Raw genomic sequence first — 26205 nt, 5'->3', positions numbered from 1 at the left:
GTACGAGGTTACACAAGTGAAATAAGCTGTAATCTAGCACACAGCTTTCTAGTACGTTGGCTTCTCTAGTTAGGAACCTGAAGGGACCTGACATGTGTTAGCTCAGAGAATTCAGCCTATTCATCAACACCTTCCAAATGACAACCCTATGGAAACACTTTTTCTTTGCTTAGTCTTAAGTTTACTGTCCTTGCTCTATTTGTAACTAAACGTGGGAGGAGGCAATCACAGCTTTTCCAAAAGGTCACTAGCTTTGATGATCACAGTATTTCCCAACCCTTCTCACCTCTTTGGCAGTGAGTCTCAAGTTTTGCAGTTTTAACTAGCTTCTAATTGTCAGAGTTTTCCTTTCCTTTTTTTATTAAATCCTGATAGAACTATTTGGAATCACATCCCTCTGTTAAACTGCTTACAAATACATAGTGAGTACAACTCAGTCACCAGGACCTGATTGTTTAATGCAGAAGAAAGGAAGGGCAGAGATGGGGGAAATGAAGATAGACAAGTTTACAGATGGAATGACTAAAACACAAAGAAACTGATAGCCATATTTGAGTGTCTTCCAGTCCTACCATAAGAATTGCATAAACATGTGCTAACTCCTTAAAAATCCAACTCCAAACAACTTGTTCCAGAACACTCAGGAAATCAGTGACAAAGCACAGAACATGCAAGTGTCATGGGAAGAAAACTGACACCAAGATGAAGGCTTTGAAAGTAACGGCATAAATATTACAAGAGCCCTTCTCTGTCCAAAAGTGTTCACATGCTGAAAGCAATTAACTGGAGAGCAAGGCAGGTATTCATAACACCTCCCTACAGCCTTTGGCATGGCTAAGTTTGGCCTCCCTTTCCAGCTATGAGCAGAAATCAAATACAAAAATCAGATAAAAGTAAACTGTAGGTTCAGCTAGCACATAGAAGAAAATTGTTGACATATACATACACCTCACACACAGTTTTCTCTCTCCCATTAATTGATTTACATGGTAAAACAACTGACCAGTGATTGTGAATGTAACTTCCACTAGGTTGAGACTTCAAGTAAATTATCCTTCTGTTTCTGCTGCCACATACTACATGAGATGAGGAAAAGTGTAAGGAAATATTTACTTTTCTGTGGAGCACATCATACAGCACCTCCTGCCTCTGTGTTTTGTGACTGGAGTACAATCACTGCCAGTACAAATATGAGGGAATTCCAAGGTGCAAAGGGCTCTCTTACATATTTTCCAGATTAGTAGCACTTTTCTGCTCAGCCATACTTGTATCCACCCAACAATACAATCCAGGCAAGTAACTGTGGGTGGGATCGAGCTGGCAGGGCCTAAGTACCTGTCCTCTGGCAGACAAGAAGGTAACTGAGAGCCATTAAAGGCACCTCTTCCTCTCCACTGCTAATATAAAGTAATTAAGTTATTTACGTTAGGATGATGCATTCATTAAGCACTTATATCTACACACATACCTCGGAGTCCATGCACTTCTAACAGCTCAAAAAAAACCCAGTTATCACACTGGAGAAGACTTGTTAATTTTCCCCACTCTCCTCAAAACTGTATGGAGTTTATCTTGGAGGCTGTTAAGTTCAGCTCAATTAGTGTAACAGATGTTCTGTGCACCATCTTGCAGTAGGACTAGACAACTTTACTCCTTGCCAGGTTGTGCTGCCATTCAGTGGGATCTCAACTGGCTTGAGAGTTGGACAGAGAAAAATCTCATGAGGTTCAACAAGGACAAGCGCAGAGTCCTGCATCTGGGAAGGAACAACCCCATGCACCAGTACAGGCTGGGGGTTGAACTGCTGAAGAGCAGCTCTGCAGAGAGAGACCTGGGAGTCCTGATAATAAGCTAAATATGAGCCAGCAATATGCCCTTGTGGGCAAGAAGCCAATGGCATCCTGGGATGCATCAAGAAGACTGTGGCCAGCAGGTCAAAGGAGGTTCTGCTCCCCCTCTACTCTGCCCTGGTGAGGCCTCATCTGGAGTCCTGTGTCCAGTTCTGGGCTCCTCAGCTCAAGAGGGACAGAGAACTTCTGGAGACAGTCCAGCGCAGGGACACCAAGATGATCAGGGGACTCGAACATCTTTCATATGAGGAAAGGCTGCGGGAACTGTGGCTGTTTAGTCTGGAGAAGAGGAGATTGAGTGGAGATCTTATTAACATTTATAAATGTCTACAGGGTGGGTGTCTGGAGGTTGGGACATCCATTTTCTCTATAGTAGTTAGCAACAGGACAAGGGGTAATAGGATGAAGCTGGAACATAAGAAGTTCCACTTAAATATAAGAAAAAACTATTTCACTGTTCAGGTGAGGGAGCCCTGGCACAGGCTGCCCAGAGGGGTTGTGGAGTCTCCTTCCTTGGAGGTCTTCAAGACCTGGCTGGGTATGTTCCTATGTGACCCAATCTAGGTGCACCTGCTTCTGCAGAGGGGGTTGGACTAGGTGATCTCTAAAGGTCCCTTCCAACCCCTACATTCTATGATTCTGTGATATATGGAAAGTGAGGGGACAGCTTTGTGTTCAGCTTTCCTCTTCTCACCCTTCAAGACAGATTTTATGACAACCTCAATAAGAAGTAGCTTCTGCTGAGAACTGTGTTTCTTTGGAAAACTATTGAGATTTAACAAATATATTTGTGATGTTATTTGTTTCATTTGAGGATTATATATAATTTACTGGAAGCAAGTTAATAATCTCAGTCCAGAGCTGAAGGAAAACTGTCCACACTAAAAAACAGAACAAATTTCAAACACGGAGAAGAAAGAAAGCAGGGGCGGGGGAATAAATCACTGAGCAGAAGAACAAACTGGCATGGCTCATGTTCTTAGCACTATAATTTCACACAGAGAAACAGGTGACAATTTGTGCTGCAGGAATTAGGGCAGTACTATGAATAAATTGAGAATTCTTGTCTCTCTGCTATATCACACCCCTCACACATTTACACAGTTCCTGTTAAATTAAGGCTAGTGGATCAAAGGGAGTGAACTCATAAAAAGGTTATCATCACATCATAGGCTTTTCTTCAGGGCTCAGAACTGACATTGTGCAAAATCACATATGAATAAAAACAAACCACCTAAAAGTCTTCCCAGCTGCCTCTTCCATCCTCCCAGTTATTTCAGACAAAGTCATTCACTTTTAATTATGCAGCTTAGTACAAGTATAAATATAGTTTATTCTCCATGTAAATACATATCTAAAGCGCAGTCTCAATTAGATCATAGGACAAAAAATAGGCTGAAGGATTTGCCACTGATGGGTCACAAGCTTCAAGTCTACTGTTGAAACTTTGGGGTTTTTTATAGACATAGGCTCAGGTGGGAACTTGAATAACTCCTTGTCAAGTTGTTGCATGAATGTTTGGTGATACAACCTGTTGCAGCCAGTGGGAAGGGAACTGCTTGCTTTGGCATGATTGCAAAATGACTACATAATAGGCAAACAAGGTTGCTGGCAGTTCGTATTAGGACACAACCTGAATTAAAACCATTGTATCTAACTAGAGATCAATGTGGCTTAAAGTATGAGTTTGTTCATCTTAGAATCAATTTAAATACTTGTGAACTCTTGTTTAATTTAGGAAAGTATTATATGACACCATGGAAAGAGAGAGATGGAGACTAAAGAATCAATTCAGGGCAAACCTGTGATAGAAGCAGGGTCAAATCTCCCAGGTTTTTAAGTCATTAGGCAAGAGACTAGATCATCTGGCATTGTGCTTAAGGCTAAACCTGCTTTTGGGTTGCCATCTGACTGGATGTCTGGCTGTCTGGTTGCTCCAGAAAGGAGCAGTCCTACATGTCCTTTGCATCAACACTGGTGCTTATCTGGTCTCACAGAGAACTGGCATGATGAGTCAGTGTTCACCTGTGCTGTCCTTTGGGAATTAATGGCAAGGTATGAGACATGAGACTACCCCATTCAGCAGCAAGTAGCCATTACAGCAGGGTAAACATAGTGCAAGAACTTACCCAAAGTAAAATGGCATCTCCCCATTTCACAGGTATGTTCTAAGGAGGAACACAAATATTACTACTAAGTACTTCTCCAGTGAAGACAGACTTCCTCCAATAATTCAAAAATATCCTTTCCACATTAAAAAAGTTGAAGAAAATGGAAAAATGATTCAATTATTTATATTTTGAACTAAAATAATTGTAATCCAGAGTCTTTTGTAAATATATATCACAAGCAAAAGACTTCAAAGACTCATTTCTGGGCAGCTAGAATACTCACTGGGTTTCCAGGGCAATTTAGCCTCCAGTCACTCACACAGCATGGGGGAGGCAGCATTTGGGAGTAAAATTATCAGCCAGCTTCTTCCTTAGCAGGCTCGCTTACAAGGTGAAGTTCAGCTATGCAAGGCAAAGACTCCTACAGTTACAGAAATTAAGCAGTGTATAACTCCCATAAAATTCCTTGAAAGGGATGTCTGGATACATCCAAACCTAAAAACTTTTCTTCTTGACCATAAGAACACTAAATCAGAGTCCAAGACATCATATGCTGCAAGCTATATAAGGCTTTGTTTCAGATTTATGAAGTTTTTAGTGGTTTGAAGACCTGACTCCACTGCTTCTCCTTGGTAGGGAAGTATTCTACTGTCTCTGCTTATTGAAGTGTACAATAGCTGTTTTAATTAAATTGTCAAGGGAAGGAAAGGAGGAGGAAGGAGGTAAGAGAAGAAGGCAGGTCATCAGAAATTGGTATGACAATGTTTGTTCACAAACCAAAAATATTGAAGTTATTGACCCCAGAGCAGACTATGAAGAGCTACTGGAAAGCCTAATAAGTTGGACAGCATAAGATTAACTTTGTAGCAGATAAGAATATTAAAAGTGCTTACAGAGGATAAACTTAAATTACTCACAGACATTGATTTCTAAACTAGTTGTAGTTTCTTATAAAAAGTTTAAGCATGATCTTCAACAGTTTAAAACAGATGTTTACTCAATGTGTATAAATACAGATAAGATACTGGTGTCTACTGAGAAGCAGACAAAAATATGGTAAAAATATTACAGACCCAAATCATATGTGTGTGTGTGTGTGTGTGTGTGTATATATATATATATGTAGGATTAGTATATGACCTCACATATACTCTGGTATTCAGTTTCTGGGAAATAAACTAACTACTCCAGAAAATCAGAGTTAAAGAAGGTGTACTGAAAAGAATTCAAGAAAGAGGGTAAGAGCTGAGAGGTAAAGGCTTCCATAGAAGAAGTAGTTAAAAAGGCAGAAAGTCAAATTAGACAAATTAGTCAAATTAGTATCAGCAAAATATGAGAATGTCAGGAAAGAGATGTTACTGAAATAGCTTCTTTTCACTAAAACCATGTTACATTTCCCTTTGTAGAATCTGTAATAACTTAAGTTTCTATGCAGTATTTTCTAGGAGAGGGGAGGGAAAAACTTTTAGTTCAAGACAAAGCTATGCTTAGTCTTTGAACATTTTTTTTTTTAAGTACACACCATAGCTTTTGGTGTAGAAGTTTATGAACTGCAGCTGCCACTACTGTAGAGCTCAGCTTTTCAGACAGGAGGACATCCTGTAGAGACCGTCAGATTAGGTCTTTTGACTTTTATAGCAACATGATTGTATCGCTCTTGTCTGGGCCAGGTTTTAGTATTGGGGGGGGCTACAGGGGTGGCTTCTTTAAACAGAGAGCTGCCAGAAGCTTTCCCTGTAGTTATAATAGGGCCATTGCCAGTAGTTCTAAGATTCAGTTTTATTTCTCAAGTCCCTGACTCAGTTTTGATTGTTCAATCAAACTATTTCTCCCCAACTCGAGTCTGTTTTGCCCGTGACACTAGTTGCTGAGAGGTCTCCCTGTCCTTGACTCATGAATCTCTTGTTATATTTCTCTCTCCTCTGTCCAAGTTTAGGACGGGAAGTGATAGAACCACTTGATGGGCGCCTGGCACCCAGCCAGGGCTAAACCACCACATTATATTTTTGCATTGTATTCTGTGCTTTTGGTGTTTCTTCCTCCTATTTTGTATTCATCTTTCAATGGTGTGGACTTTCCTGCAGGGACTCATGACAAACTTTATGACAGCATTAACGTGTAGAGTGAATTTCCAAGTTTCTTTTTTTCCCTTGGATACACTTCATGGAAAGCTCTCCAAGACAGTCCACCAAACACAAAAAATTCTAGGCCAAAAATCACTACAATAAAGAGTTAAAAGGATACTGAATAACAAATAAATGTGCAATTGAACCAAATTAGCCAGACTCATAATAAGCAGAGAAGTGGGGGGAGAGGACGACAGAGATGGAACAACATTTTAAACCAAACATTTAAATGCTCAATAAACCTTCTATTGCAACATATAATTAGTCTGTTGAACGTATTCCTACAGGACATTGTTGTACTACATAGTTTACTGGATACAACCGTAGATATTCCTTGGTTTTAATGTACTCAAAGTAAATACCATCCTATGGCTTCTGGCATGACAATAACCAGCCTGTACTTGTGTATCTCCCACCCAATAGACACACTGTGAAACTGGTTTCGGTGTGTAAGTTCAGTGTTGAAGCATTTAATATTAACCACTGTCAAATACATGGTTCTGGGCTAGGAAAAGCATTGCCAGTGTGACAATTTGTGCCTCCCAAGATCCACCCAGTACAAATCATCCCCTTGCTCCTTCTCTTCCTCTCTCTTATTCAGAAGGATTCTTATTGCCATTTTGTAGTAAATCCAGTAAAAAGTTATTCTCAAGCAGTTAAGATCTTGAGCTATCTCCTCAAAATCAGAAATCTGTATCTAAGAATGGGTGTTATTAGCTGAGTGGTAATAACAGGTGGGAAGAGAACAAGAACTGTTTCTTTCTTGTCTTTCATTTAGTTGATTCTGTTTTCAAACACAACAAACACTTCTGTTGGTTATGTTTTAGACAGAAAGGGAGTTGGTTCAAGGTCTGTCAGCATTATAGGTCCTGCTTCCACACAGGTCTTGCCTCCACTGCTGTGGAGATATTACTTTTTAAAATTTCTTTTAATAAAGAATGGATATTTTAAAGTTCAGAGGTCTATATGCTCTTTAAACTCTGTCTGTTTTGGAATAGCTGCCTTGTTAGCAGGGAGGATTATTACTTGGTGTGCTGCAAACTCCTGATCCCCAACTCAAAAAGCCAGGTGCCAGTACAATTGCTGCCTGTGTGGAGTATTTCGGTTCATATAGTTGCTTCAATAACACCAATCCGATGAACCAACCAAATGGAACAAAAAAATCCAAACTCTCTACATATACACACACACATACAGAAAACCACAGCAGCTTATTTCAAAACAGAAAAACATCACAGGAGGACAGTTTAATGCTGGCTGATTTAAAATTGTAAGAGGTTCAACAGTATTTATGCTCTCAGGAAAAACAATCACCAGCACTTAGTAAGCGCCGTAGCCCTCTCCACACATCCCAAACTACCGTAGGGTACAATAACATGCAATTTAAAATGTACATAGGTTCTGCATCTCTTGTAGAGGCACCTGGCTCTAGCCATGGCCAAAAAGAGAGTATGAGACTGCAGTCCTAGTACCAGGTAAAAGACTAGTATGATATTTCAGCCCTTCAAAAATATTTTAAACAAAACCAGCAAAAGATATTTGAAACAAAAAAAAAGCAAACTCACCATTCTGGAAACTAAAAGGTTACTCCTAGATCCAAATTATATTGCTTCTCAAGACATCAACACTGTTGAAAGAGCACTCATTCTTGCTCTGGCTTTGAAAAACTTGAGCGTGTTCGTGGTTCAGGTAGGTGCTGGGAATGTACCTGGTGTTCCTCTCTCTTCGAAGTGCTGAGCAAAGCTTGCTGGAATGTGCAGTCTAGCAGGTACCTGGCCTCACTTGTTCAAACAAATGGGAGGGAGAGATGGAACTACATTACCCATAATTTCCTTCAGCTGGTGTATGATTACACCTGAAACCAGGAGAGGTGGTGTGAGAGTTTCGCCTTAGGGAGGAGAGATAGGCACACAGGAAGGAAAAAGAAAATATGTACTCCATGGGTAGTGCTGGAAGAGTTAGGCTTTTCTACTTTCATGTAAGGTGCTGTAGATACATCGAATTGCTGGGAGAGAGATAAAGGATAACCTTCTGAGAAAGGTGAGAGTTAAAAATAATTCAATTTACAGGCAAGGAATACAGTGACCAAAATTGCCTGAACCTGTATGACCGGTTTGGGCATCTCTGTGAATGTGAGAGAATCAGACAAAAGGGTATGAGGAAGCAAGTTAAGGAGAGGTGGTAACAGCTTGAGAAGACACCTACAGAGGAGGGAAAGCAGAGACATTTGGGTGGAGGGGATGATGGAAATAATCCCTCTTTGGCCCCTTGAGCTTGAGGAAAAAGCAAGTTTTCCTAGACAATATATCGTAGGTGGGTTCTTTTCAGTTATTTCAGCATTTTGTCTGATAAAATTTATAAAGATTAGAGGGACAAAGATTATAGCCACAGAGATAAGTGGTCTTTGCTCCAGGAATGTCACAAGGAGCTGGAGAAGAGTTGATTTGCCTGTCTTCTATTTTGCTACCTGTGTTTTTATGGCACTTAGGACTCACAGCTGAAACTCCCCTTTGATGGAAAGAGGCTTCACAGGCTTTCTAAACCTGCCTCCAAAAAGCTTAAGTATAAAACAAACAGGATGAAAATAAATGGGAAAGGTAGAATCCAAGTCATGGTGGAGATAGATAACATCAATATTGGTGAGCAACTTCCATCAGATAAACTTTCTGCCAAAATATGCGGGAGGGCAGGGGGCTGATCAGGGCTAGTAGCAAAGTATGGTGAAACTCTGTAAATAGTTTCATCTGGAGAAAAAACAAGTTGAAATTGTGCCATCATTATGACAATGGTTAATACATTACAGTACTATTCCTTAGAGAACTGAAAACTTTCCCTCTTGCTTCATAATCCAGAAAGCATCCTTTCCCACCTGACTATATGGGATTTTCAGGTGAGAATCTCTTCTATTTTCTATAATAAAGTAAGGTATTGACTGTGACAAAGATGAAAAAAGAGATGTTCCATCTCCAAACTAGATATACGTTTGAAAGAGTTCTGTCCTGCTCTTAGAAGCAGGAGGTTAGAGTAACACAGTAGAATGATTAAATTTATACTAAAACTACCCGTTACAGATAAATTAAGTAATTTTCACTCCCACTGCCAGTCTGAAGACAGATGTGGAAACAGAAAATGTAGGACAGATAAAGCCCTGCCAGACACCAGGAGGAGAAGGGAAACATTTCCAGAGATGTTTAACAGCTTTCTCAGAGCTATTTAAAATCCAGTTATTTCATTTTTGTTATATATTTCATTTCTGGGGCTTTTTTTTGAGGTAGGCACTGTCTATCATATGTCTCTAAAATTAATACAATGGCACCCTAAGCCAGTTGAAATTAATTGTTATACTAATATAATTTAATAATAATTTAAATTCTTGGTATCTTAAACTCTACATTTCAACCCCTTTTCTGCCATTTCAGACTACTACTTAAAATCTACTTTTAGATAAGATATTTTCCCCTGGACTTCATTTTTCTGAATGGATTGTTAGCTCATAGCAGAAATGTTGTTTTCCAGTAGAAGCATTTTCAGAGCCAGATGTTTTTGACAACCTGTTCTTATGATTCAAAGAATAATTTTAAAAATTGTAGTTATATTTTACCTTAAATAGAAAGATTTTAGTTTAGGCTGATGATTTTATCATCTCGTTTTATAGGGATGAATCAAAACTCAATCAATCTAATAGGCTGTTTCACAACTAGAGAAATCACTTTAAAGGGTACCTGTACCCATAGCTTTGTGGGATCCTGCAAGCGGGTCCCTGTTGACCCACATAAAGCATCTACAGGAATCCAGCTCATCTCTAGGCCTCAGAGAAGAGCTTGAGTATTAACATAGTCTCTCTGAGTTTGCAGTGCAAGCATGACCAATTATTAGTTCCCACATTTTTATTAAAGTCTGCCACTTCTGTCTTGTTGTATAATAAATTTTACCTTAAATGCATCAAAAAAGGGTGTTTAAAAGACAGTGCTGCATTACTCTGCTATCTGTTCAAAAACAGATCTGACCAGGCAGCTTCTGTTTCTATACTCCACTGACACCCATGCTCGCCAACAACTTTCCTTTGAACATCATTAGATGGGACACTGTGGTTTCTGCTGTTTGACTCATTAACAAAGCAAAGTCTTCCAAAAAGCAAATTTAGACTGTTATGCCTTAGGAATGCTAAGTAGTATGTAGACAGTTAATAAGCAATTTTGTGTGTTTAATTAACTGCACTGTTTGCATACAGGGGAAACTCACATATGCTGTACAGGCAGAAAAAAACAGTAGCAAACACACATATCTGGCCATATATTTCTCACATGTTTTGTTTGTTAAACTCAATCCACTCTTCTGAGATATCTCTGTCTTTTAAATCAACAGAGTTTGGTGAAGAATATTTTGGAGATGAATAATTTTGAGATGGAAAATATGGAAGCTGGGGATACATGTATGTAGGAAGCCCTGTATGAAAGCTGGACATGATAGGTCAGTCCACATGAAGGCAGCAGCTAGTGTAGCAAAAGCAGGAAGTGATCTGCAGCAGCTAGGGCTGCCAACTCCAGGGCACAAGCAACATCACAGGATGCTCACCTCACTTCGGAAGTGGGTGAATGCCACCAAGCCACATCCTTTGGCTTTTACAATCTTACTGGCAGTGGTGTCAGGATCCTGAAAAACTTGGGAGTGTAATAGTCTCATTCTGGCTTGATGTAGCATAATATATATGGGAAGCGGCAGCCATGTCTTCACTTTCCATTAGGTTATAGTAGGTGCTTTCCACTTCACTGATTTTTTTCTTTCTTTTTTTGTTTAAGCAACTTCATATTTTGACAGACAACCTATGAATGATTGCAGGGTCAAAGGGCTCACTTGAATTCTGCCTTTAAACATATTTTATTTGCCTGCAATACATTGAATATCTGAGGCAGAAAGTAGAATATCTTTTTGAACCTCATCTCAGTTTTACTGCAGTTGTCATCAGAAGAATGATAAACACCATTTGCTTCAGTTCTTCCTAAAACTCATGAGAAACAAATATAACCCCCCTGCCAATCAAACCATCAGAAGAGAGGCACCATAAATCCTACACTACATGACAGTTACCTGTACAATTACTTCCAATGAAAATGAGCTGTGGTCACTATACCATGATTTATGCATGCATATGTGAGAGGAAACAAAGGTACAATAGGCCATTTTGGATATAAAGAAGCCCCTCAGACATGGTCAAATCTATTCTTCCCCACCTCTCCCCCCATCACTGGAAGAAAAACTTCCATGGCAGAGAATATTCTGGACAAAGGCATTTACACATGGAGTACCTGCCAATTAAATAAAACTTAATAAACAAGAGAGATGTAGGAGTGAAAGTTGGGTTGCTGCCAGGTCTATGCTAGAAAATATTTAATAGTATAGTTATGCTGGCAAAAGCAGCTTCAGCTGTTTCTACTGATTCCAGAACTGGATAATCTATATCAGCAAAAGCACTACTTCTGCCAGTTCTGTGTCCACAGTAGAGCTGTTTTCAGTATAAAACACCGCCAAAAATCACATTCTTAGGGGATCTTATTTATACTAACGACACTTTCTAATGTAAAGCAGGCTTTACAAACATTAATGAATACTCCACCCAGACCAGCAAAACCACTTTCCTGATAAATAGTGATTCAAAGCAATTAGAAAGCTTTTACCTGAATTCTGAAGGGCACGGTAGAGTTCTGGGCAAGGTTAAACATTAGAAAATCATCTCTCAAAGCATGTTGTATCCTCAGGGGGCTATCTCTTAGACTTTAGGCAAGGTGAAGACTTAGTTTGAAAAAAAAGATCTGTGGCATTGCATCTTAACGTACACTTAGAAGTCATGGCAACAATACCACCGGACTGGAAACTACTGCCAAAGTCGTAACAAAAATAGGTACTGAAATTGCTGAAGGCAATAGATCAAATTGAAACGATGTTGTGCAGCATGGAATTTAGTAAGGAAGATTATATACCGAGCAGCATAAGCTATATGTATGTCTGCTACATCCTCTTGTTCTCTAAAAAAAAAATAAATTGGAATCATTTCTCCAAGGAGAGCTGGACCAAAAAATGAAATTTATTTAAAAAAAAAGAAAAAAGAAAAAAAACCACACAGAAAGTCCTAATGAAGACACAGTTGTTCTGATTCTCATATATCAACAACTCAGGGAAAATCATTGGTTTCCTCCAGTTTTTATCTTCGTGAAACAATGAGTATGTCATGCCCTTACGTTGATTGAACATTAAATTATGTGGAAAAAAAAGAGGGTTTGATTATTACTGAGGAGAAAACTTTAAAGAACATCATTCAATCAAAATGTTAATATGAATAGGTCCCTGGCAAATTGTACTGAAGAATATGAGGACAGGAACTTTCCTGAATGGTGAGCATATGGTTGCCAAAAGGGACTTGAAGGAAGGGCTCTGAAAGCAGTAAAGATCTCTTTCTCGCTTGTTATATCTAGTGGGTTGGGACTTGTGCCCTAGGGAAGAACTCACAAGATTTCTTTTGTACCACAAAAACATTTGTTTCCTCTCTATAACTAAAGCTGTTTAGCTTGGTTGATTACTAGATTGCTCTATGCAACGTGTGTTCATGTCTTAAAGGGTAATGAGTAGCAAGGAGAAAAAAACACTGTTCTAACTCAGAAGACTTTCTTATATTGTGTTTCTAAAAATAACTAACACACTGTACTCAGCCACACTTGGGTAGAAAATAACTGAATACTGGAGATTAAGTCAATAAGGTTTGTGGTGGTGGTGTTGTTAGACTGATTTCCTAAGGAAACAAGGTCTATACAATCATGCTGTGTCTCATGCTGTGCTCTTGCTCATGGGAGTACATTTTTTATTTTCTTTTGATTAGTCAATGTCCATCAAGGAAAAAAAAGATACTTGCATGCATTTATACCACATAGACATAAAGAATCAGAATCTGATCTCATTGAAGATCCCAAGCAGTTCTGATGAATTAAGTAGTAGGAGGCTAGCTTTGAGAATAAAAGTTGTCAACAGGGACCAGTTTTTCAGCAATGGGTATATTAAGAACTTGAAAATCTGGCCAGGGGTGCCTCACTGGGAGTCAGGAGATACCAGATGCTTTTGAAAGTCAAGCCTTTGTTTTGGTGCCTATATGAAAAGTAGGTGCTTCTGAAAACTGGATTTGAGCTACCAGGGTAAGGCATCAAAAATATATTCTAGCACCATTATAAACTTAAAACTAGCTGTCCCCATGTTAGACAGGAGTTGAACACTGATATGTTCTTTACGCCACTTAAATCTGAAAGTAAGTATTTACTGCTGGGATTTTTTCTTTCACTTAAAAACAATAAAAATGCAATTTTGGAAAGTCTCAAACACATAAAAATTTTTGTGTTATACCTTCTTACCAACTTGAATCATTATTTGCTAAATATTCATAAATTACAGCATAATTATAACTTCATACCTATAAACCAATTATTCATTCCTTTAAAACAGATTGTATCACCACTAATATAGGAGCTAATAAGTCTTGAAAACACGGCCGTGAATCCAGCATTTTCTTTGTCAAGTGAGGCTTGGGGGGTTTTCCTCCAGTTAAGAACATTCTCTCAGTTTAGCAGAAAACATTTCTTCTAAGTTTAGCAATGCTTTAGCCTGTATTTAATGAGAAAACCTTGTCCCTTCTCACAGTCTCCTAGCATCCTTAATCACAGCACTGTTGCTACACATTGTAACATGTAAAATATGGTCTATTACAATAAGCCAGATGACTGCATATTTCTGCAATAAATGAAGAAATAGTTGAAGTCTACTACATTTTTGACCTAACGTATCCTGTATCTGATGTCTAATTCCTTAAGTATTCATTAGTCATATTTCGTGGTCATAATTTGATCATATTTATTTTTTTATAGCAACTCTGATAAGTTCTATTATGCCTTTGTCACAGATGTGAGATACAGAACTGTACATCTAAGCTCTCATTTTTGAGTACTCATTACCTAGACAAAGGTACTCTTTCCCACCATCAGGTATATCAAGCAAGGGGAAGCTGACAATGCAAAGAAAAAACCCACATCACTGGTAAGCTATTCAGTTATATAAACACCCAGGTGCTCAATTACGTTTCAGAGTCAGCAAAACACCAGTTAATCTTGGTGGTGGTGGTGTAATTCAGATGCATATTTAACTATTTTGTTGTTTCCTCTTTAGGAACAATATTATCACATTTACATGTGTATGCTGGAATCCAAGCTCTGGAGTACATATACCTGAGTTCCACAAGCAACTGACACTAAACAGACACTGTCACCATCCTGATAATACTGTGTCACTGTGGTAGTTTGAGCCTGGCTGGATGCCAGGTACCCACCACACCGCTCTATCCCCCACCTCCTCAGCAAACCAGGGAAGGGGAGAAAATAAGATGGGAGTCTCGTGGGTTGAGATAAAAGCAGTTTAATAAATAAGCAGCAAAGCCGCGTGCGCGGGAAGCAAAGCAAAAGCAGATAAAGCTGTTACTCTCTACTTCCCATCAGCAGCGATGTCCAGCCACCTCCCGAGAAGCAGGGCTTCAATACGCGTAGTGGTTGCTTTTGGAAGGCCAGAAATGAATCTTGCCTCCCCTTCCTGCTCCTCTCTCCCAGTTTATATTGCTGAGCTGACGTCATATGGTATGGAATATCTCCTTGGTCAGCCTGGGTCAGCTGTCCTGGCCATAGTCCCTCCCAAGATCATGCCCACCCACAGCTATTGGTGAAGGTGGGGGAAGGAATGCTGGAGGGACAGCCCTGATGCTGTGCGAGTCATAATAGTCACAATATTGATATCAACAGTAAGCACAGCACTGCAGGAGCTGCTGTGGAAAATCACTACCATCCCAGACCCACTACAGTCTCCACCCCTTATTCCATACCATTTATCTCATGCTCAGACAAACCATCTTAACAACCCATATACATTCTTATATACTCTCATTAACCAGTACCCCCACTCTTCAACAGACAAACATCATTCTTGTATTCCCTCTTGCATCTTGCATCAAACAAACAAACAACATTCTTATATCTTTCATCCTCTGTAGATGTTCACTGGAGCAGGCTATAACTTCTCTCATCGATCAAGATGGATATCCAGGCCAGGGGAAACACTATGTTCAGTGTTGGGCACCAGCATCGGCTTGATTTGTCCACTTGTCCAGTTTGTCTTGCGAAGGTCACCTACAACAGACAACTCACATAACAGGTTATTTTTCCCCCAAGGTTAAGTCTCCTTGAGGTACACATCGAGTTTTCCCATCCTTTCTCATCACCCACCAAGTACACCCAGGCCCTTGAGCAAAGACAATCCCACAAATGGGTTTGCCCTTTCCCATGGGAGGTGCAACCCATACTGCCTTCCCCAGCCATTTCCGCAGGTGCACTACAGGGACCTTGTCTCCTCCCACAGTATGTAGGGGTTTTGTTTGGGCAGGACCAGGACGGTTAGTTGAACCTCTGCTGTTAACCAGCCAAGTGGCTTCTGCTAAATTTTTATCCCACTGCTTCCATGCCCCATTGCCCAGTGCTCTCAACATGGTCTTTAGTAATCTGTTATATGTTTCAGTCTTTCCAGAGGCTTGTGGGTGATAGGGGATGTGGTATATCCACTCAATGCCATGTTTCTTTGCCCAGGAGTTTATGAGATTATTTCAAAAATGAGTTCCATTATCTGATTCAATTCTTTCTGTAGTGCCGTGTTGCCACAAAACTTGCCTTTCAAGACCCAAGACAGTATTTCAGGCAGTGGCATGATTTACAGGATATGTTTCCAACCAACTGGTAGTTGCTTCCACCATGGTGAGTATATAACGCTTGCCTTGGTGTGTTCGTGGTAGCGGTCCAACATAGTCAATTTGCCAGGCCTCACCATATTGAAAACCCAGCCATCGGCCTCTGTTCCAGGGAGGCTTGATTCGTGTGGCTTGATTGCAGCACGTTTCACATTCGTGGGTGACCCGTGTAATGGCTTCCATGGTCAAGTCCACCCCTCGATCACGAGCCCATCTATATGTTGCATCTCTTCCCAGATGTCCTGATGTTTCATGGGCCCATCAAACTACAAATAGCTCACCTTTACGCTCCCAGTCTAGGTCTACCTGAGCTACTTCAATTTTGGAAGCTTTGTCTACCTGTTGGTTCTTCCATTGTTCTTCAGTGGCACAGCTTTTGGGCACGTGAGCATCTACATGACGTACTTTCAGAGTCATGTTTTCCACCCGAGCGGCAATGTCTTGCCATAATGCAGCAGCCCAGATGGGTTTACCCTTATTTTCTTCCATTGCTGTAGCCACCCCCATAGGGCATTAGCCACCATCCAGGAGTCAGTATAAAGATAGAGTACTGGCCACTTCTCCCATTCTGCAATCTTTAGAGCTAGCTGGATGGCTTTCACTTCAGCAAACTGACTTGACTCACCTTCTCCTTCAGTGGCCTCAACAACTCGTCGTGTGGGACTCCACACGGCAGCTTTCCACTTACGATGATTTCCTACCACGCAGCAGGATCCATCAGTAAACAAAGCATAATGCCTCTCATCTTCTGATAGTTCATTATATGGTGGTGCCTCTTGGACACAAGCTACTTCCTCAGGCAATGCTCCAAAATCTCTGCCTTCTGGCCAGTCCATGATCTCTTTCAGGATTCCTGGGCGATTAGATTTCCCCAGCCGAGATCGTTGTGTAATCAACGCCATCCACTTACTCCATGTAGCGCTGGTTGCGTGATGTATAGAAGGGGTTTTCCCTTTGAACATCCAGTGTAACACAGGCAGACGTGGTGCCAAGAGGAGATGAGCTTCTGTGCCAATGACTTCTGAAGCAGCTCGAAGTCCCTCATATGCTGCTAGTATTTCTTTTTCAGTTGGGGTGTAGTGGGCTTCTGATCCTCGATATCCTCGGCTCCAAAACCCTAATGGTCGACCTCGGGTTTCTCCAGATGTTTTCTGCCAGAGGCTCCAGGTGAGACCACGCTCTCCAGTGGCAGTGTAGAGGATATTCTGCACATCTGGTCCTGTACGGATGGGCCCAAGCGCAACTGCACGAGCTAGTTCCTGTTTAATTTGTTGAAAAGCTTGTTGTTGCTCAAGGCCCCACTCAAAACAGTTCTTCTTTCTGGTTACTCTAAAGAGAGGGCTCACAAGCTGACTATAACCTGGGATATGCATCCTCCAGAATCCCACAAGGTCCAGGAAAGCTTGTGTTTCTTTCTTATTAATTGGTTGAGACATAGTAGCTATTTTATTCACAACATCCATAGGCACATGCCGACGCCCATCTTGCCATTTTATGCCCAAAAACTGTATCTCTTGTGCAGGTCCCTTTACTTTGTTTCTTTTTACAGCAAAACCAGCTTTTAGGAGAATCTGTATTATTCTTTTCCCTTTCTCAAACACTTCTTCTGCCTTGTTGCCCCATACAATTATGGCATCAATGTACTGTAAATGTTGAGGGGCATCACCCATTTCCAGCACAGTTTGGATTAGACCATGACAAATAGTAGGACTATGTTTCCACCCCTGGGGCAATCGATTCCAGGTATATTGGACACCTCTCCATGTGAAGGCAAATTGTGGCCTGCACTCTGCTGCCAATGGAATTGAGAAGAATGCATTAGCGATGTCAATCGTAGCATACCACTTGGCTGCTTTTGACTCCAGTTCATACTGGAGCTCCAACATGTCTGGTACAGCAACACTCAGTGGTGGTGTCACTTCATTCAGGCCACGATAGTCTACTGTTAACCTCCACCCTCCATCAGATTTTTCACAGGCCATATGGTACTATTAAATGGGGAATGAGTTTTGCTAATTACTCCTTGAGCCTCCAGTTGATGAATCAACTCACGGATGGGAGCCAGGGAATCTCGGTTGGTGCGATATTGCCTCCGGTGCACCGTCCTGGTAGCAATTGGTACCTGTTGCTCTTGAACTTGCAGCAATCCCACAACAAAAGGGTCTTCTGAGAGGCCAGGTAAATTAGAGAGTTGTTTGATTTTCTCTGTATCTACAGTGGCTATACCAAAAGCCCATCGATACCCCTTGGGGTCTTTGAAGTACCCTCTCCGGAGGTAATCTATGCCAAGAATACAAGGGGCCTCTGGACCAGTCACAATGGGGTGTTTTTCCCATTTGTCCCCTGTTAAGCTCACTTCAGCCTCTAATAAAGATAATTCTTCACATCCTCCTGTCACTCCAGAGATCCAGACAGAATCTGTGCTTCTATACCTTGATGGCATCAATGTACACTGTGCTCCTGTGTCTACTAAGGCTTTATACCTTTGTGGGTTTGATGTGCCAGGCCATTGAACCCACACAGTCCAGTAGATTCAGTCATCCCTTTCCTCCTCCTGGCTGGAGGCAGGGACCGTCTATTTCTGTTCATCAGAGTATTCGCTATCTGATCCTTGCGATTTTAGACCTGAAGTCTCCTCATTGGCATTGAAGGAAGTAGTTGCAGTTCTTCTATGTCTTGGAGATTGTTGATTGTCCTCTTTTGTTCTGGTAGCTACTATGCTGACAGCCCTCTTGGGTGGTCCTTTTCTAACAGCTGTCTTCCCCCTTAGTTCACGTACACGCTCTTCCAGCTTAAAAGTGGGTTCACCATCCCACTTCCTCATATCCTCTCCTTGGCCATGCAAAAAGAGCCAGAGTTCATTTTGCGGTGTACTCCTACGTCTGGGACTTCCCTTTCCCCTGGTCGGGACAGTGGATGACTGAATTCTTGGGGCAGTTCTGAAAGTCAGGCCATCATCCCACACTGATGAGGAGGTGCAGAGGCTCTCTTCATAGTTCTGTAACCAAGAAGATACCCTCTCCACTGTTGGTATATCCATGTCTGGGTGATACACCATTGCCAAGATATTAGAATATGTAGCTGGGGCACTCTGAATCACTTTTCTCAACATGGCCTGTGTACACTGGACATTGTCTGGATCTGTGGAGGCCTCGGCATTATCTAGATCACCGTAGATGACTTCCAACACAGCTAATTCCCTTAGGTATTGGATGCCTTCATCAGCTCTAGTCCACTTTCCTCGGGCATTTACAAGGTCTTCCTTGAATGGGTATCTTGCCCTTGCACTTGAGAGGAGCCGTTTCCAGAGACTACAAATTGAGGTCTTCTTTCCAATGCCTCTATCAGTTCCCCGGTCCCTAGCAAGAGATCCTAGCTGTTGGGCTTCTCTACCTTCCAATTGCTGACTGTCAGCCCCGTTATCCCAACAACGGAGCAGCCAGGCACCAATCTGCTCACCTGGCTGGCGACTGTAATCTTTTCGCATATCTCTAAGTCCTGTTGAGGTGAGAGACCGAGTAGTTTCCATTTCCTTTTCGATTTCTTTCACTCCTTCTCCTGATCTCTTTACTGAAGGAACAGCTTCTTCTTCTAACCCTTCCTCTTCCTCCTCTTCTGCCCTTACTAATCAATGATATGGATTTGACCTCCTTATCCACTGCTTCTTTTTCACTACTGGGGCAACCACTGTGGTTGTTGTTTGATTCCCTGACTCAACTATGTTGGTCTCAGCTACCGTTTGAGTTTCCACTTCAACCATAGTTCTCTGAGAGGACTGGACTGTGACTGACTCAACCACGGTGGTCTCAGGTACCGTTTGGGTTTCCACTTCAACCATAGTTCTCTGAGAGGACTAGAGTGCGGCTCGGTAGGCAGAGGCTAGCCCCAGTATAGTGCCTGAACCTGATGGGCCTCATTAGGGTAGGTAAGACATCCTTCTATCAGGTGGCGTGCCAGTAAAGCAGGGTTTTTTATCTGTTCAGGTGTAAAATCCCAGATTACAGGAGGTGATAACCGTCCTAGGAATTTGCCCAAATTCAGCCACACACCCTGCCTCCCAGGGACTGGCTGCTTCAGGGGCATTTTAACATGTTTCCATCGCAAAATTGTCCTCTCTGATACCCAGATGAGTCAATATACCAACCATGTTAATTAGTAATATTAAAACTCTCATATAAGGGTGACTAAGGACCTGGGAAGTCTGTATAACAAAATTGTCTACATCAGTCCGAGCTGAGGGGAAAGAGTTGCTTTGCCCCATGGCCTCCACAAGATAGCTCCCGCAGCACAGTAAATCCACCAGTAACAGAATGAGACTTGCTATTATTATTTGGGCCATCATGTTCCCAGGCCCTTTCATCCTTTTCACAAAATTATATAGCCAGCTTAGCAAAGCTATTAAGGTTAAAGCACAGCACAGAGTCAGTGTTAGTAGCATCATGTTCCCAAACATTAGAAAGTGTAAGATAAGCTGCATAACAGCAAGGCTCCGTGACCAGCACAGGAACTTTGCACTCATTGGCTTACTGCAATTGCAATGCAGTTAATGTAAAACTGCTATTATCTCGCCCCACGTTGGGCGCCAAAAGGGCTGTGGTAGTTTGAGCCTGGCTGGATGCCAGGTGCCCACCACACCGCTTTACCCCCCACCTCCTCAGCAAGCCAGGGAAGGGGAGAAAATAAGATGGGAGTCTCATGGGTTGAGATAAAAGCAGTTTAATAAAGAAGCAGCAAAGCCACGTGCGCGGGAAGCAAAGCAAAAGCAGATAAAGCTGTTACTCTCTACTTCCCATTAGCAGCGATGTCCAGCCACCTCCCGAGAAGCAGGGCTTCAGTACGTGTAGCGGTTGCTTTGGGAAGGCCAGAAATGAATCTTGCCTCCCCTTCCTGCTCCTCTCCCCCAGTTTATATTGCTGAGCTGACGTCATATGGTATGGAATATCTCCTTGGTCAGCCTGGGTCAGCTGTCCTGGCCGTCTTCCCTCCCAAGATCATGCCCACCCACAGCTATTGGTGAAGGTGGGGGAAGGAATGCTGGAGGGACAGCCCTGATGCTGTGTGAGCAGTAGTCATAATATTGATATCAACAGTAAGCACAGCACTGCAGGAGCTGCTGTGGAAAATCACTACCATCCCAGACCCACTACAGTCACCTTTTAATAACTGAAATGTAATTTTCCAAAAGCTCTACAAACACTCATCTGATCTGCAAAACGCTACTTCTGGAACTCAAATCTTTTCTTCTACAACAAGAATTTTCTGGTGCCCTTTGAGTACATCACACTTCATCTTAAGGCAAACTGACCCCATTCCTTTCAGAAAAGACCTGACGTTACCATCCTTGCAAGGGAAACATAGGCTATGGCTTTAATGCCCAAATGAGCTTACACAGATAATCTGAAGCACACATAATGGTCCTGAGATCTTTATGGACCTTAAGATGGTCTTTATGTTGCCAGTCAAAAGGGAAGATCACTTCTGGTTGCCTTAGGAGTAATAAGTCTAGAACCCTGGGAAGAGCTGCTCTCTGGGCCCATGCTATATAAAAGAGCTCCTCTTATTCAGTAATACCACCAACTGGCTCTGATTACCATAATGACTGTAATTAATGCCTATGCTACTAAAGCAGCGTATGCTTGTACAGCAGCTTTCCAACCACTGCTTGTACCCCTGGTCATTCTCTGCACTGTACGAGGCAGCAGCAACTGAGCGCACGCTGCACATACAAGCACTTTTTACATTGAGGTTACTAATAAGGAAAAATAGTAGCACCAGAAGACAATCTTCTGACCTCATTTTCTGTTAATATCGTGTTTCTCTCTAAGTTTTATCTTTTAAGGCTTTCAGAGGTTCCAACGAAAAATGAATTGCCAGCTTAGAGAAAACCTGCAAGGTGTAATACATAGTATAATTTCAGTATAGTGTATGCTGAGAATGCAGTTATAAAAAACAAATTGGTATATCTTCAGCTGCTATTAATCAGAACAACTCTGCTGAAGTGAAGGGAGTAATTCCAGTTTACATCTTCTGAGGATCTGATTCCTACATTTACCACGAAAGCTGTTAAACATGGAACATCGCTTCAGCACAGTAGCTCCTTGTTAACTGAAAGCTGTAGAAACAGCATATTTGGTTTCAAGGCCTTTATGGAACATAATCTGAAAGGCAGGTTCCTGCAATGCACTGAATATTTCCAGTGCTGGCTGGCTCAAGGGAGTGATCACTCAAAAATCTTGCAAGGTTTGTTCCTGTTGCTTTCATTTTGAATGTAATGATTTATCTTCGTTGACACCTACAAGAGCAGGATAAGATCAAATAATGAACTGCTTTAAACTTCGTAAATTACATGGGTGGTTTCAGGAAACATTTTCCAGTAAAATAATACAATCCACACTTAACCTGGCATCTTCTAGTGCCACATACAATTCTCTTTAGCTTTTAAATCTAATGGAGGTAGGAAGCTGGAATTATTCAGGGGTGATGAAATGGCAGTTCAGCACAAAAGCTAGCTGTGGCATTAACAGCAGCAACTTTGCTGACTTCAGACAACTTGGAGTTTAGACCAGCAGTGACACTGCTCTATGGGTGGAAATGCTGTAAAGGCATGTCAAAATGTAAACAACAAAGCCTAGTTCCATTTCAGTAAACATGCACAAGTTTATCAGTCTATGAAATAAGATGGTTTCAAGTAATTGTTCAGGTCACAGAAGATCCATGAGGATTCTCTTTGCATGCATTTCTTGCTGAAGGCCAAGTTCAAAAACTTACATAAATTGGACAGTAATACTGGCATGCTTCAGTAAAAGTTATAGACTATAGTAATGCAAATGCAAAAATACAAATACTTGCTCACATAAACACCTACATTTTTCTTTTCATACTATTAGCACTCTTTTCAGTGGCTTAGTTTACTGGAATTTTGGACTTAATTTCTACACAAAGAAACACCTTCTGGAACAGAAGCTCATTATCTGACTTTATTAATTTAGTCATAGTAAAATAATATTAATTAAAATATTAATCTTTGCAATATGAGGGAAAAGAACAACTTACAAATCCGAAAAAATCCTGACAAGATTCCTGACAAGCAACTTGAACTGAATTCTTCAGTAACATCTGAAAGCTGCAAGTCATCATTTTTTCTCCCCTCATAAACATGTAAAATCATATGCAAGTTCAGTCATGATTGTTAAATTGTGGATCAAAGCAAAAGTTTGTTATAATGAAGAGAGTATTTAAATACACACATGAAGAGCATTCGTTACCAGTGTCACCAGGCTCACTGTTACTGTCTTCACTGCTTTCAAAAACGAACAATATTGGTGTTTGGTTGAACAAATATACAGATTTCTGATCTGACAATGTTGTTGTAAGCTAACACGGCTTTGCAACAGATGTGACCCATTAAGGCTCATGTATGTGACTCCAGTTTCCTACTCCTCTGTAGCCTAGACCACATGACATGCACTCTCACCATGCAGTGCCTCTGCTCTGGCTCCTTTACTGCTGTTGATTTGCTGACCAGCTGCACCTGGAATATTTGGTTAAAGAGTAAGGGAGTGTGCTGGATTGCCTTATGTGGCAGGACTTCTTCAAGGACTCATTTGTGTGGTTAAAACAGTACTGCTTCCGTGCTAGTCCCTTTGACTCAGGTCTCAAATTCACATGTCCCTTTCCATCATCCAGAATTTTTCTCATGTATTGAAGTGGATGACTCTTGAAAAGAAACATACTAATAAAGTTGGAAAAACTGTTGATCATAGTTGCAATTAAAACCATTAATCCAAAGCATGTCTGTGTGCATGTTTCTGCTAAGGTTGACATGAATGCCCAGATCTTATATAATTGGTGTCTCTTCTGTTGAAAGCTTGTTTTCTTCCTAGTAGCTGTTACAGGACTGTGTTTTGAGTTTATACTAGACAGAACAGTGATAACAATGGGTGCTTGGTTATTGCTGAGAGGTCAGAGCGGTTATTGCTTACAGAGTCAAGGCCTTTGCTCCTCACTCTATCCCACCAGCAAGTGGACCAGGAGTGCAGGACCTGGAAGGGAACAGAGCTAGGGCAGCTGACTCCAACTGACCCAAGGGATATTCCAGACCATAGAACATCATGCCCAGTATGTAAACTGGGGAGAGCTAGCCAGAAGGGGTGGGTCACTGCTTGGACTTTTCACTAAGATCAAGCCTAGTATCTGTTCTTAAGAGTTTAATATCTGATATGTCCTTGATGAGAGGACTTCATATTAATACATTGGGAAAAGTATTTCTGAGCCAATTAAAAAGTTGTAAAACACTTTCATGAATTTGAGAGTCTAGTTTCATTTGTCAGTTATGCTTTCTTTGAAACTTTCCTCTTGGAATCTCAGGCACCTCCAAGATTTTCTAACTTCACATCTTTTTGGTGAATTTGTCCTAGAATGCAACCATTGGCAAATCATTCCTGCCAAAATGTCTGTGGCACTTCATAAATTACACTCTTCACAGATTTTTGTCCTCGCTTCTCTGCCAAGAATTCTGTAGCTAGAGCCCTTCTAGCATAACATATCAGGTGAATGCTCATTATAGCATACATAATCTTAAACTGTACCATGGAAAACCTCCTACAACAGCCCCATTCTGCCATTTGAATTACAAGGTGCTAATCTTTGCTTGATATCTTTTTTCTAGATTTCAGCAATGTGACGGGACAGAAATAAGATTTGCCTTCTTTTTCTGCAACTTATATTGGAAAGAAGGTCTACCCTCTTTAGAATTTTTCCATATAAGTACTGTGAAAAAGGGTTGTTTTTAAAACTCACAATACTTTGCAATCAGTTGAAACAATAATTTTAAATTCTCTCTTTGTGTGTCTCCCAGTTTTTCTATTGCAACCTGTTCTAGTCGGTTCAGAAATGAAGACCAGTGCATCTCCACACACATACTATCCTTTTGGTCAAATTTCTTCTGATATCATCATGACTCTTCTTTATTTGAACTGAAAAATAACATCTTATTTAGATAATTTAAACTAAATTTGATAGTTTGATAAATAACTACAGGGCTATCACATACAATAATAGTGTTTTTACTGTCTGAAGCCAAACCAAACTCCAAGCATGGCCATTGTAATGGGCAAACAGAGCCTTTGGCAACTTCTTTCTGATACATATGGTACTAAAATTTCCATAGTGTTGGCATCCCTGCAGAATTTTCCACAACAGTTATTGAGCCTCGGAGATGAATGAAATATTGTAACTTTACAACAGCAATTACTTCTCCACATTGAATAATCTTATGGACTCTATATGAAACTTCTGCCATTATCCATGTACACCTAAATAAAGTCAGTTACTTTTTTCTGGAGAAGTTTGCTGTTCATTAACCATGATTGAATATTGTTTAAAAGACCCTATTGTGAAAATAGGCTTCACAAATTTAAGATCCATTGTTTCTGTTATTTTGAGTGACTGAAATTGTGCATTTGCTTTGACTCTTTCCAGTTGCAAAGTACCAGGATCACATCTGCTTGCAAAAACTAGTTGAATCAGGTTGCACTCAGCTTGTGAGAGGAAGGCATGTCTTCATCCTTTTCAGAAGAGTGATCTTGTGAATTTTTGTCTTGCAAGATGATGAATATAACTTATAATTTAGTCATCATTTGCCTTTTTCCTTCTTTCTGTAAGTACTGAAAACTTACCAAGTCACTGGCATTCCTTGTGGTTGCTTGAAGAGTGAGCTTTGATGCCTCAAACTTCTTTTCTGATTAGGGGATCTAGGCTAAGTAAATATTTCTTCTGAGTATCTAGTCAGAAATTATTAATAATTAAAAGCTGCATGACCACAGAAATGGAGTGCAGTGTAACAGAATTCAAAATAGAAACCCCGAAACTCTACAAATTACAGTAAGCAGAGGAAGAGTTTCATTTCCCAAAGTTCCACAGAAGGAAAGTCTTCAGTGGCCCCCAATAATGTTTCAACTGTTTTCCACGGATCAAACACTATTGTTTCAGCTGCTGAAAAATATAGGCTGTTACTACTCCAAGAAAACAGTTAACTTGCTGTTAGAAGTAGAATTCCATAATGAAAGTTTTTCAAATATATCTTATTGTAAATGTATTTTATTTCATAGTCAGAAAAATACTCTTTCTTTTTATTTTGTTCAGTTGCTACTTATGACATTTCTTAAAATTTATAGGACTCATGACAAATGAAACAAACAGTTAGTTAAATTTGGAGTTACTTGTTAACTGCTCTTAATACAGTAATCTGAAATACAGCTGAATAATGAAGGGAAAGTTGGAAAGTCAGGTTCATATCT

General features: G+C 40.7%; 1 protein-coding gene and 1 pseudogene across 2 annotated transcripts in view; one reads left to right on the top strand and one right to left on the bottom strand.

Annotated features, from left to right (window-relative positions):
* MACC1 (MET transcriptional regulator MACC1) overlaps positions 1–7806 on the bottom strand; it is a 35487-nt gene extending 27681 nt beyond the window's left edge. For both annotated transcript variants that reach the window (XM_061997127.1, XM_061997128.1), the window contains exon 1: positions 7653–7806. In XM_061997127.1, coding sequence (XP_061853111.1) covers positions 7653–7655 — 3 coding nt within the window. In that variant the 5' untranslated portion in view covers positions 7656–7806. The remainder of the gene's footprint in view (positions 1–7652) is intronic.
* A 16255-nt stretch (positions 7807–24061) lies between these two features.
* Positions 24062–24174, top strand: LOC133625596 (U2 spliceosomal RNA; annotated as a pseudogene).
* The last annotated feature ends 2031 nt before the right edge of the window (positions 24175–26205 follow it).

Source organism: Colius striatus, chromosome 5, assembly GCF_028858725.1.
Source record: "Colius striatus isolate bColStr4 chromosome 5, bColStr4.1.hap1, whole genome shotgun sequence".
Taxonomy (NCBI): Eukaryota; Metazoa; Chordata; class Aves; order Coliiformes; family Coliidae; genus Colius; species Colius striatus.
The sequence above is the reverse complement of the archived record's forward strand: the minus strand, read 5'-3'. Positions and strand labels throughout refer to the sequence as shown.